Source organism: Cnephaeus nilssonii, assembly GCF_951640355.1.
Source record: "Cnephaeus nilssonii genome assembly, chromosome: 5".
NCBI lineage: Eukaryota > Metazoa > Chordata > Mammalia > Chiroptera > Vespertilionidae > Cnephaeus > Cnephaeus nilssonii.
In genome coordinates, this window is record NC_137076.1 from 81246653 (window position 1) to 81259679 (window position 13027).

A 13027-nucleotide genomic window follows, 5' to 3' on the forward strand; every position below is an offset into this window, starting at 1 on the left:
CATCCCGGAGCTATTCAAACTCCTGCTCAGTTGTATATTATTTGCTCTGTAGACGTGTTGTATAGCTGGCAGTTTGGAACTCACTTTATTCACCATCCTGGGAATTTCTTTTGTCTCTCTCTTGAATTTAATTTCATTTCCTGGACTTTATGTCTTTCTCCTTTTTGGTTTACTGCCTTGACTTCTGTGGAATATTTGGTAATACATTTATTAAGTTTTTGAACATGTGAAGATTTCAGATGTTAGAAAATCATTTTTTAATTTTGTTTGGTATAGAATTTTAAGTTAGGAATTATTTGCGGCTAGAATTTTGAAGGCATTTCTTGACTTGTCTCCTTGCTGTTTACTTTTCTCCCATTTGTTTTGTCTTTATATGTCCATTTATTTTAAATCTTTGCTCTCTATTGCTTAGATGAGGTTTCAGGAGGGAATTGAGATAAATTGGTGTGCTCAAACAGGAATGAAATGCAGTCTTCACTGTTGTTTTATCCCAGCTTTCCCAGACCTCAGTCATTTCTATTTTTTCATCCTTTGGTTTGCTGTATTTCATCAGATGTAGTTCTTTAAAGAAGAGAGAGAGAGAGAGAGAGAGAGAGATTAGGAGACTGGTTGCCTTCCATACACTCCTCTATCAGAGGATAGAACCCAGGGCAACCTGGGTATGTGCCCTGACCCAGAATCAAACCCTCCACCTTTTGGTGTATGGGGCATGCTCTAACAAACTGAGTCACACCAGCAGGGCTACATGCTATATATCTTAAATTCTCACATACTTGAGAAGTACAAGTTTTCTGGGCATAAAATTTTTCAGTCAATTTTCTTTTCCTCATAGATTTGTTGGCATCAAATATTACATTAGTCATTTCATCATAGTTTCTCTATATTTTTCTATAAGTAGGCTACATTTCATTCTTAAGTAGTTGTTTTCAATAAGCTCTCATGAATGCTAATGATATGTTTTTTGATTTCCCCCCCGTTTGCTGTACTGTTTTCTTTATATTTGACCAACATCTTGGCTGGGTATAAAATTATTGAGCCATAATTTCTTTCCTTCAGAACCTGGTAGAGCTTTCCATTGTATGCTAGTATTAAATGTTGATGAGGATTAAGTTTGAAGCCTATTTTCATTACCTATAGGCTACTTATTTTCTATTTTTAAACTCCATTGTCTTTCTCAGGTTGTGTCTTGATTTTGATAATTTTGTATCACTTTTTTCCTGGAACTCAGTGTACCCTTTCTATCTGTTTCACATAGGTATTTTCAAGTATGTCAGTTATTTATTTATATCTACTATGTATAACTGGTTTCTAAATCTGATACTTCCAATATGTGAAGTTTGTGTGGGTCAATTTTTGCTGCATTGTTTCTGACTCTTCTTATTCATGTTGTCTTTATTTCTTTAGTGACTATATGGTTGATTACCCTTAAGTATTTATTTGTAGGGTCTCCTTAAAGCCTAGGCTGTATGGTCCAGATTTTCAGTAGTTTCAGCCAGAATCCTAGAAACACTATCAGTAGGGGACCACCACAAGCCAAATTTATGGTTTCAGGTTCCTTGAAACTCAATTTATGAATATTCAAAATACAAACACACATGATGACCAAACCTAGGCACAATTTCCCAGGCATGGTTTCTTTTCTTTTTCTTCCACTCTACTTAACACCAGAGATCCTTCTATATAATTCCCTGGAGTTGGAGGGAGGGGTCAGGTTTAGATTTGTTGGTGTTATACTGGTTTTATATTGTTGATGTAGCTCTGTGGGTCCCTTTAAAATGGGGAGGGTCTTCCCATAATATGCTGCACCTTTGGTTGGCCTTGAGCCTTGAATTATATTTCTTTAACCCCAAATAGCTTCAGGTCAAAGCTCGAGGGCAAATATTTTCAAAAGCTCTGTGGGCTTATAATAAGATTTGTTATCTTGACACGCTGTTTACCCTATATTACAGGCTTTCATAAAAAATTGGGCACCCTCACCAAGTGGTTCAGTTGGTTGGAGAATCATCCCATACACCAAAAAGGTTGTGGGTTTGATTCATGGCACATACCTGGAATTCTGGTGATCCACGTGAGGGTCAGGGCACATATGGGAGTTTTGCACCTCTCTCTCTCTCTCTCTCTCTCTCTCTCTCTCTCTCTCCCTCTCTCTCTCTTCCTCTCTCTCCATTCCTCTCTCTCTCTAAGATCAACAAACATATCCTTGGGTGAGGATTTTTTAAAGTTTTAATAGGAAGTAGAATAGATACAGATATTATACATGCTTGGAAAGCATCATTGCTTCAAAGGGTCTTGTCCCAGCAAATGAATTTATTGCTTTGAGGGCTAAGCTTTCAGTAAAAAAGAATTCTTTTGGCTACAAAACACACCATCAATATGAAGAAATAAAATCATATGCTCTGCTAATAACCAATTAAATCAATTTATTTGATTTAATATCTGTTTCTAATGGCAATGGGGGCTACAGGTGTGATCTGGGTATGATATACACTACCAATTTTACTCAAATATGTGTCTCCTTCCCTTATTTATTACTAATATACCTCCAATGTTTTAGCTGCCCATGTGGATATGTGTGTTATAGATTATATTTCCCAACCACTATTGTGACTGGGAGTGGTCTTGTAACTAAGTTACAGCCAGAGAGAGATACTAAGCCCTAGTGCCATGGAATACTTCATGAAAGTAGTCTTTAAAAAGGAAGGTGCAGCCTTTTCTTTCTCTTATTTGTTAGTCTGAATAGAAATGTAATTGCTGGATATTAGACAGCTATCTTGGAATATGAGGTGAAGGCCATGTCCTGAAGATGGTAAAGCAACAAGATGGAACAAGACTGGGTCCCAGATATCATGGAGCACAATTCAGCCACTAGTTTTTTTTTTTTATGAGAGAAAAATAAAATTCTATTTTGTGTAAGCTATTGTTGTTATGGGCTTGTCTATAGCTTCAGGCTGAAATTATTTAGAATATATTTATATGTAGAAATTATATAGAATGTAATTCTAGCTGATATAGTAAGCTTTTAATAAAATGATATTTAAGCAAATAACCAAAGAATGAATAGAGAAATTGTGAGACTTACATGCATATTTTAGAAATCGAGGTTTATTGAGAACAGGCAAAGCAAACAACTAAAGATTTAAGAATAAACTACCCGCTATCAATAACAGATGAGAAAAGAAGTTATTTCATCTAAGAAATAAGTACAGAAAGAGGGCCCTTGGAAAGTATGAATGTAATAAATGGAAGTTTTAGTAGAAGGGCTTGAATACAGAATTAAGAAAATATCTCAGGTAATATTGCAAAAGTATTTAAAAATATCAAACAGGAGAGAGAAAAAAAAGAAATTAGAGTCCATAGCAGAAGTCCAACATCTGAATTGTAGTAATTTTAAAAAAAGAGCAGAAGAATTTCAATGAAGTAATTCAAGAAAATGCCTAAGAGCTGGAGGAAATGAGTTTCCTAGTTGAAAGAGTTTACCAATTTTCCTGTACAATGGATGAAAATAAGCTCAAACCAAGACACACCAGTATTAAATTTAAAATGCTTTGGACAATGACAACATACTACAACAAGAAATAAAAATACCGGACACATATAGAAGATATAAAATACCATTCACTTTCGACTTCCTAACAAACACATTGATTTAAGGGGCTCATTGACAAAATATTTTATAATTGTGAACATTATTTCCAACCTAAAACTCTATAATCAGTCAAACTTCCAATCAAGTTTGAGGGTAAAGTTAAAATAATTTAATACACATAAGGTCACAACATAATTTAACTCTCATCTACCATTCTCTGGAAACTACTGGAAGATATTAAAATGAAAGGGTAATCTAAGAGAGAGGAAGTCTGAAGAAATAGAAAGAAGAAGATCGAAAACAGAATAGAGATGAAATGAATCTCTAGGTGATGTTGAAGGATCATCCCAAGATGACAGTTGTGTATCAAATATAGACTAGTCCAGGTTGGAGCTGTATGAGACAGGCATTTTGAAGAATATCATCATCAAGTCCCCTGGCACATATGAATTGGATGAAACTATTGGATGATGTGATCTATTAAAGCTAAACAAACAAACAAAAAAAGAAGAAATAAAATCCTAGAAAAAGGAGATCCAACCAGAATAAAAGGCAAAGAAAAAATTCCAAGAATACTAACAAAGGAAAATCCCAGAGTGATAGTTGTGCAGCAGATGTAGATACCACCCACTCAATTTAAGGGAAAATCGATATATTGGGAGATATTGGAATGACCATGTGCAAAATTGTACTGAGAGGCAGTTAGAAGTGTGGGAAGAATGCATTATATATATATATATATATATATATATATATATATATATATATATATATATATATATATACAAGTAAATGAAAAAGCAAAGCAATTGTTAACCTCAAGAAAAAAGTGAGAAAGTATATAATTAAGACACAGCAATGCTCTTATAATGATATAATGATATTGAGAGTGAAAGAAGACATTAAAGTTCCTTGAAAGTGTAGAAGAGCTAAAACAGAACCCAACACAATAGAGTCAACTGATAATGTCTAAAATGAATTAATCAAAATATAGCAGAATACAGATTAGTAGGACAAGAAGTAACTAAAAGAGTTAAAATTAGCTGCCTATTGGAAACAGAACTAGGAAAGTGAAGAGGAAAGGGGCAGAAAACTATTGTATTTTATTATAAGCCTCTTAGTACTATTAGATTTTTGAACCAAGGTTATGTAGTATTTTGAAGAAGTGAGTTTTAAAAGGTAAGTAAAATAGATACCTTGCAACTCTCCCTATGAATAAAAAGGAGATAAAATACTAAACATTACTAATAAGAATAGGGATATATCTAAAGTTAAATAATATAATGAAGGCATAATAGATTTAAGTGGTTTTTAAATGAATGGTTTTTAAAATAAGATACAAATTACTTTCAAAGAAAACAAAGCCTGTGTAGAGTAATAACCAAAGTAAAATGGAAGAGTCAGATTTACCATGAGTGAACCCACCAAACCCAGCCCATTTAAGGGCAAGTTGTAATTAAGCATGTAGAAACAGATGGTATGAATATAAAAACTAATCTGTTGCAAAAAAATGGAGGGAAATCTTCCATACCCATTCTATGAGGCTGGATATTTTAACACCAAAACCACAGATGTTAAACACACACTCATGCACACACAGAACAACATGGGCCAGAAAAATCCTAAAACACTGGTGACACATCAAATTCATCTTTGCCCTAAAGCAATAATACATCATGGATAACTGTCTTTATATCAAGAACTCGAGAATTAAAAAGCTAAAGAATAAAGGTACAATTTCAACACATGTCAAAAATTACTTTAAAATATGAAAGCATAAAGAAAAAGAAGAAAACTTTCTTGATCGAAAAAGGAGCATTTACCACAGGTAGAGATCAACCATCAAAGCTAAAGTTGAAATAATAGGAGCACTTTCACAAAAGTAAGAATGAATTACTTGCTATTGTTAATTTGAAGAGTATTCATTGCATACCCTTGGAGATGCTGGCTATTGAGATTATATGTGAACAATAATTTAAATTATTACTTACAGTGGATGAAGGCTGAATGTTGGGGTACAGAATGTGTTCCAGAAAATATCCTGGGTAAGGAGTGAAGACCTTGAAACCAAAAAGGATTATTGAATTCACACACAAAAAAAAACCTGAAAAAAGGCCTGTTATTCTGCAGCATGAACAGCATCACTGTTAAGCAGTTAACAAATAAAGATTGTCTTTTTGATGAATTCTTCATTTTCGTATATAATCTTTACTATCAGTTTTAAAAGCAGGAGAAGGTTTTTTTTTTATGATCTACTCCTGATGAGAATTCAGAGTTTAATTTCATGCCCCCAGATTAAGGAAAACAACATTTATTTTTTTCCTATGAATTCAGATTATAAGAGGGGAGGACGATTTAGCACTTACTAGCATTACCGTGACCATTTGAGGAAAAAGATGGCACGAAACAGCAAAAACCCTGGGGAACATACTCCTGCTGGTCTTTTAATCCGCCATCTTTTTGTTCTATTCTTGAAAACGGGAATAACGTCCACAAAACGCAAGGTGGCGCTGCTGGCTAAAAAGAGACAGAGGGAAAAGACTCGCCTACAGGATGTTGCAGATTCCATTGTTAATAGAAAATCTGGCCTGTCTGAAAGGTAGAGGAAAGGACGCCGTAGTAACAGGAGTTGGGGGAAGTGGGGATCCCTCCCCACAAGCATTGCTTTCAGAAGCTCATTTCTAAGGATTCCGTTGCTGCTGTGTCTGAAAGCTGCTTGGGGCTGAGTGACAGTGGCTTTGAAAGACTGGTTAAAAGAAGAATGGCGGCCGGAGTGGAGCGTGCGGTGCAGAAAAGGCAAGTCCTACTTCTTTGTGTGTTTCTGGGAGTGTCTTGGGCTGGTGCTGAACCGCTTCGGTATTTTGTGGCGGAGGAAACCGAGAGAGGCACCTTTCTGGCCAACCTAGCAAACGACCTGGGGCTGGGGGTGGGGGAACTTTCAGCTCGGGGATCTAGGATCGTTTCAGATCAGAATATGCAATTTTTACTACTCAGTCCGCTTACTGGTGATTTGCTTCTAAATGAGAAATTAGACCGAGAGGAACTGTGCGGCTCCACAGAGCCCTGCGCGCTTCCTTTCCAGTTGTTACTGGAAAAGCCTTTGCAGATTTTCCGTGCTGAGCTATGGGTCAGAGACATCAACGATCACTCTCCAGTGTTTCTAGATAGAGAGATTCCTTTGAAAATATTAGAAAGCACCACCCCAGGGGCGGCATTTCTCCTAGAAAGGGCGCAGGATTCAGATGTTGGAACCAACAACTTGAGAAACTACACCATCAGCGCCAATGCCTATTTCCACGTTAATGTGCATGATAATGGGGAGGGGACTATCTATCCGGAATTAGTACTGGACCGAGTGCTAGATCGAGAGGAGGTGCCTGAGCTCAGTTTAACCCTCACCGCCTTGGATGGCGGCTCTCCGCCCAGATCCGGGACCGCCCTCGTGCGCATCCAGGTTGTGGACATAAATGACAACGTCCCTGAGTTTATACAGTCGCTCTACAAGGTGCAGGTGCCGGAGAACAGCCCTGTTGGCTCCCTGGTTGTCTCCGTATCAGCTAGAGATTTAGACGCCGGAAGTAATGGGGAAATAGTCTATGCATTTTTTTATGCCACTGAAAGAATTCTCAAAACGTTTCAAATCAATTCAACATCTGGCCATCTTCATCTTAAAGCCGAATTAAACTATGAGGAAATGCAAACTTACACACTAACTATCCAGGCCAAGGATGGTGGAGGGCTTTCTGGAAAATGTACGGTGGTGGTCCACGTAACCGATATCAATGACAACCCCCCGGAACTACTCATGTCATCACTTACAAGCTCAATTGCAGAAAACTCAGCCGAGACTATTGTGGCTGTTTTTAGGATTAGAGACAAAGATTCAGGTAACAATGCAAAGATGGTGTGCTCCATCCAAGATGATCTCCCCTTCGTCCTGAAGCCATCAGTAGAAAATTTCTACACCCTGGTAACAGAGAGACCGCTGGACAGAGAGAGCAGAGCAGAATACAACATCACCATCACCGTCACCGACATGGGGACCCCCAGGCTGAAAACCCAGCACAACATAACCCTGCTGGTCTCCGACGTCAACGACAACGCCCCCGCCTTCACCCAAACCTCCTACACCCTGTTCCTCCGCGAGAACAACAGCCCCGCCCTGCACATCGGCAGCGTCAGCGCCACAGACAGGGACGCGGGCGCCAACGCCCAGGTCACCTACTCGCTGCTGCCGCCCCACGACCCGCAGCTGCCCCTGGCCTCGCTCGTGTCCATCAACGCGGACAACGGCCACCTGTTCGCCCTGAGGGCGCTGGACTTCGAGGCCCTGCGGGCGTTCGAGTTCGGCGTGGGCGCCACGGACCGCGGGTCGCCCGCGCTGAGCAGCCAGGCGCTGGTGCGCGTGCAGGTGCTGGACGCCAACGACAACTCGCCCTTCGTGCTGTACCCGCTGCAGAACGGCTCTGCGCCCTGCACCGAGCTGGTGCCCAGGGCGGCCGAGCCGGGCTACCTGGTGAGCAAGGTGGTGGCGGTGGACGCAGACTCGGGCCAGAACGCCTGGCTGTCGTACCAGCTGCTCCGGGCCACGGAGCCCGGGCTGTTCGGCGTGTGGGCGCACAATGGCGAGGTGCGCACGGCGCGGCTGCTGGGCGAGCGCGACGCGGCCAAGCACAGGCTGGTGGTGCTGGTCAAGGACAATGGCGAGCCCGCGCTGTCTGCCAGCGTCACGCTGCACGTGCTGCTGGTGGAGGGCTTCTCGCAGCCCTACCTGCCGCTGCCCGAAGCGGCGGCCGAGCAGGCGCAGGCCGACCCGCTGACCGTGTACCTGGTGATCGCGTTGGCGTCGGTGTCGTCGCTGTTCCTGTTCTCGGTGCTGGCGTTCGTCGCGGTGCGGCTGTGCAGGCGGAGCAGGGCAGCCTGGGTGGGTGGCTGCTCGGTGCCTGAGGGCCACCTTCCGGGACACCTGGTGGACGTCAGCGGTACTGGGACCCTGTCCCAGAGCTACCAGTATGAGGTGTGTCTGATGGGAGGTACTGGGACAGATGAGTTTAAATTTCTGAAGCCGATTATTCCCAATCTTCCAGTCCACGACACTGGTAAGAATGTAGAGGAGAATGAGAACTTTAGAAATAGCTTTGGATTCCATATCCAATAAATTTTTTGATTTTAATTTATTAATCTCGGAATGCTGAGGTGTGTCTGATGGGAGGCTCAGGGACTAGCTAGTTCAAGTTTCTGAAGCCTATTGTGCCCAGTTCCCAGGGCCATTACTCTGGGGCAGAAGTAAAGGAAAACCCTGACTTCAAGAATGACTTTAGTTTTAGTATTCAGTGACTATAATTGTTTATCTTATTCCAGCTACTTCAAATTGGTAAATTCAAGGTGATGATTTATTTTTGCCACCTATTATGAATTTTTAAATTATACTAAGCTTCCTTGCAAATTTTCTTACATTATTTCTTTTAAATAATGGTATCTAGCATTCCTTCATTACTATAAAACATGAGTGGTCCTAAAACTTGCCTCTCAAAAGACTGACGAAGTTAATAATTGTACAAATCCTTGTTCTGGGATAGTTTTAGAATGTATTAGTATGAAACAGTGAAAAGTTGAGAAAATGAATTTTATATATATGTAATTGACTGTGTTTTGTTGAGATTTTTCATTTTTTATTAGTTTTTAACTATTGGTTATTTAAGAGAAGTAATGCACTAACACTCAGAGGGAAGTATGCCTAACCAGGAAGGAAAGAGAACTGGCACCATGAGAATTTGGCTCATTTTATTCTGCTCTCCTAGTACTATCTTTGATATTATTTTCTCTTAAAATGTTGTAGTTACTATGGTTCCTTTTATTAATATATCTCTGTTAGTTTTAATTCCATTATTTTAATTACTTTTCATTTTGTTTCATTGATGTTTAAAGGAGGGGGAAAGCTACACAGTGTTTATCCAGTGAGATGAAATAGCAAAGCAGCAAATTTGGCTTTTCCCACTTGAGAAACATTGAGTACCCATGAACAAAAAATACATTGGCCAACCAATATCCATTCATTTTTTCTACTTTCTAATAGATCCCAAATTCCACATAGGGCATTCGTTTGCTTATTCAAAAGAATACATTTTGCGAACCTCCATGGCAGCTACAATGGAGCATTTGACTAGGTTGTAGTCAATGAGATGTATATACAGATGTTGTAGAAGACTTCTAAGTAAGCTGTTTGAAGGAAGATGAGTCATTTGGGAAGGGGTTCCTTTTGTCCTTCTCTAGTCCTTGCTTCTTAGAATGTGTAAGTCATGGTTGGAACACAGTCATCCATGTTGGACCATAAAGCAACAATAAGAATGGAAATAATGGATGAAGACAGTCAGTATACAATTAACTTTAAGGAGATGAGGGTCCCTGATGATCACAGAGTCGTTATGTCATCCCTGGATTGTCTGATTCTGAACTTTTTTTTTACTTGAGAAATAAAGGAACTTCTATCTCATTTAAGCTACCATCATCATTTTAGTTTTGTGCTACCTCCAGTGAAATCCAATCCTAATGCTTTAACATTAAGATTTTTCATTAAAACAGTATATGGTACGTGAAATGCACAGATCTTAACTGTATAGTCGGAGCTAACTGATCTGTTTTAAGTACTTAATTTTGAATTTTAATTTAATTAAAAGTAGTGTATAGAGTGCTTTACACAAATTATCTTTTTAATCTTCTGCCAAACCTTAAGGCAGTTGGCATATTGTCCCCTCTTTTACATATGAGAAGCTGAAGTTAAGAAAAGTTAAGTAACTTGCTCACAAGTCCGACTAATAAAAGAAAAAATTTGAAATCTATTCTAAGTCCACTTGAATTGAATGCCCCAGTTTTTAACCCATGTGTTATATATAATGGCAGGTGTTAACTGGTAGCATTGTCTTCCTAACTAAGAAAGTGAAATCCATCTATTCCATGAACTGACTCCTATGTAGAAATGTAACTTTTGGTTCATAGTTTGTATGTGTTTCAATGCACATTGCTCTGGACCAATAAACTCAAAGTTCTTGTGGAATCACTGACCTATCTATGCTAGGTCAGACAGCACAATTGATCTTCATCATAAGTGAATCAGCCCGAATATCTTCCTGTACATTGTCAACATGTCACATTTATTATTGCAGAGATGAATGCCCCAAATAGAGACTAGAAGTGTTCTATGGTTGTATTTTTTGTACTATCCCTTCAGTCTTTTCCCGTCATCCCTAAAATATATTTTTCATTTCCTTTGGAAAGCTCAAACTTGCTTTATTATATATATTTGTAAGTCCCTTATTTAAACTAAATATAGTATATTCATTTTAGCATACCATTTGTTTTAAAGCAGTTGTATTCTGGTATTAATCCTAAGTAAAATCATTTTAGAAAAGTATAGGCAATGTTGTGGAGGAATTTTTATCACTAAGTAATTTAGAGATTCTGGAAATTTAATAGGGAAAGTGTGTTAGGTTCCAGTTATTTTCTGTTAAAGTTAACCGTATATCTTTGTCAACTTCTCTTAAAAGTTTGCTGGAGGGAAAAAGATAACACCTTTATTCTGAATGACTGGTTTACCAGAACTGAATCAGACATACTTCAGCATTTTCTGTGGTAATATTATTCTTGTAGACTGATAAATTTTTGTTGACTCAGCTACTACGTGCATGAAAATCTATGCTTGTATTATGTACTAGGTTTCCATTGCTGCTATAAAAATCATCACAAATGTAGTTGCTGAAAACAATAAAAATGTATTACCTTATAGTTCTATAGATCAGATCTCAAATATGCGTTTTACTGGGCTAAAACCAAGGTGTTAGCAGAAATATATTTCTTTCCTATGGCTCTAGAGGATAATCCATTTCTTGGTCTTTCCTAGCTTCTAGGCTGCCTACATTACTTGACTCATGACCCCATTATTTCTTCTTCAAACCCAGGAGCTTTGTATCTCCTTGACTATTCTTTTGTAATCACACCTCCCTTTGACCAAAACCAGGAAAGATTCTGTCCCACCCAGATAATCCAGGATGATTTTCCCTTTACAAGGTCCTCAACTTATTTGCATTTGTGAAGTCTCTTTTGTTATGAAATATGACAGATTTACAAATTTTGAGAGTTAGGCTGTGGACTTGTTTGGGTGGGTGGCGATTATTCTGCCCACTACAGATGGCTGTTTGGAAGAAAATTACCCAGTCTAGTAGTACCATCTCTGTTCAAATTAAGGTTTTTATACCAAGAGCTTAGGCCTCATTGATTAGATGCTTTAACCCCAGACAAGATAATTAACAAACTTCTGAAAATCACTAACAAAAACACTGAATGGCTAAAGATATCACAAATCTTTGCTGAAAATCAATTCAAATGTTAGAAGTGGAAAAATGGGACAATGATACAAATCTGATAAGGGACTTGTATCTAGACATATAAAGAATTCTTAAAACTCAATTATAAAAAGACAAATAACCGGGTTTAAAAATGGGTGAAGATCTGAATAGACATTCATCCAAGGAAGATATACAAATGGCCAATAAGCACATGAAAAGATGTTTAACATCATTACTCATCAGAGCAATGAAAATCAAAATCCTGAGATACAACTTCACATCCACTAGGATGGCTGGAATCAAAATGTCAGATAATAACAAGTGTTGGGAAGATGTGGAAAAATTGGAATGCTGGTGCACTGATGGTAGAAATGTAAAATGGTACAGCTGCTTTGGAAAACAATCTGGCAGATCTTCAATTAAACATCGATATGTTATATGACCCAGCAAGTCTATTCCTAGAGAAATGAAAATATGCATCCCCACAAACACTGGTGTATGAATGTTTATAGCAGCATTAGTCATGGTGATACAAACCACATGCAGAAATAAATTGTATAATATTTTAAAAAGTAGAAACAACTCAAATGTCCATCAACAGTGGAATGCATAGTAAAAATGTGATGTATCTATACAGAGATATATTATCGTGATGCAAAAATGAACAAAGTACTGATATATGCTACAACTTGGATGAACCTTGAAAACATGCTAAGTGGAAGAAGCCAGTCACAAAAGTCCACATATTGTTTTATTGCATTCATATGAAAGTTCAGAATAGGAAAGTCAGAACGGAAGTTAGTGGTTGACTAGGGCTTGAGGCAGAAGGATGAAGGAATAGGAAGGTGATAGCTGAAATTTTTGGTGTTTTTGAGGCAATGAAAATGTTATGAAATTGACTCTGGTAAAGAATCCATTACTCTGTGAATTCTCTAAAAGCCACTGAATTACACACTGTAAATTTTATGGAATGTGAGTTATATCTCATTAAAGCTGTTTTATATTATATTCATATTATCAGAAGTTTGAAAGTTTTACATATTTAAAACTAGTCCCACTTACATTTCATAACAAACAGAAAAACTAACTCAGAGAGTTG

At 38.3% G+C, this 13027-nt stretch overlaps 1 protein-coding gene across 1 annotated transcript; it reads left to right on the forward strand.

The window, feature by feature from the left end:
* Positions 1 to 6347: 6347 nt before the first annotated feature.
* Positions 6348 to 8744, forward strand: LOC307099472 (protocadherin beta-7-like; the record flags this gene model as incomplete). The annotated part of the gene is made up of 1 exon (XM_079771057.1): positions 6348 to 8744. The coding sequence occupies one exon, from the start codon at positions 6348 to 6350 to the stop codon at positions 8742 to 8744; it is 2397 nt and encodes a 798-aa protein (XP_079627183.1).
* Positions 8745 to 13027: the final 4283 nt, after the last annotated feature.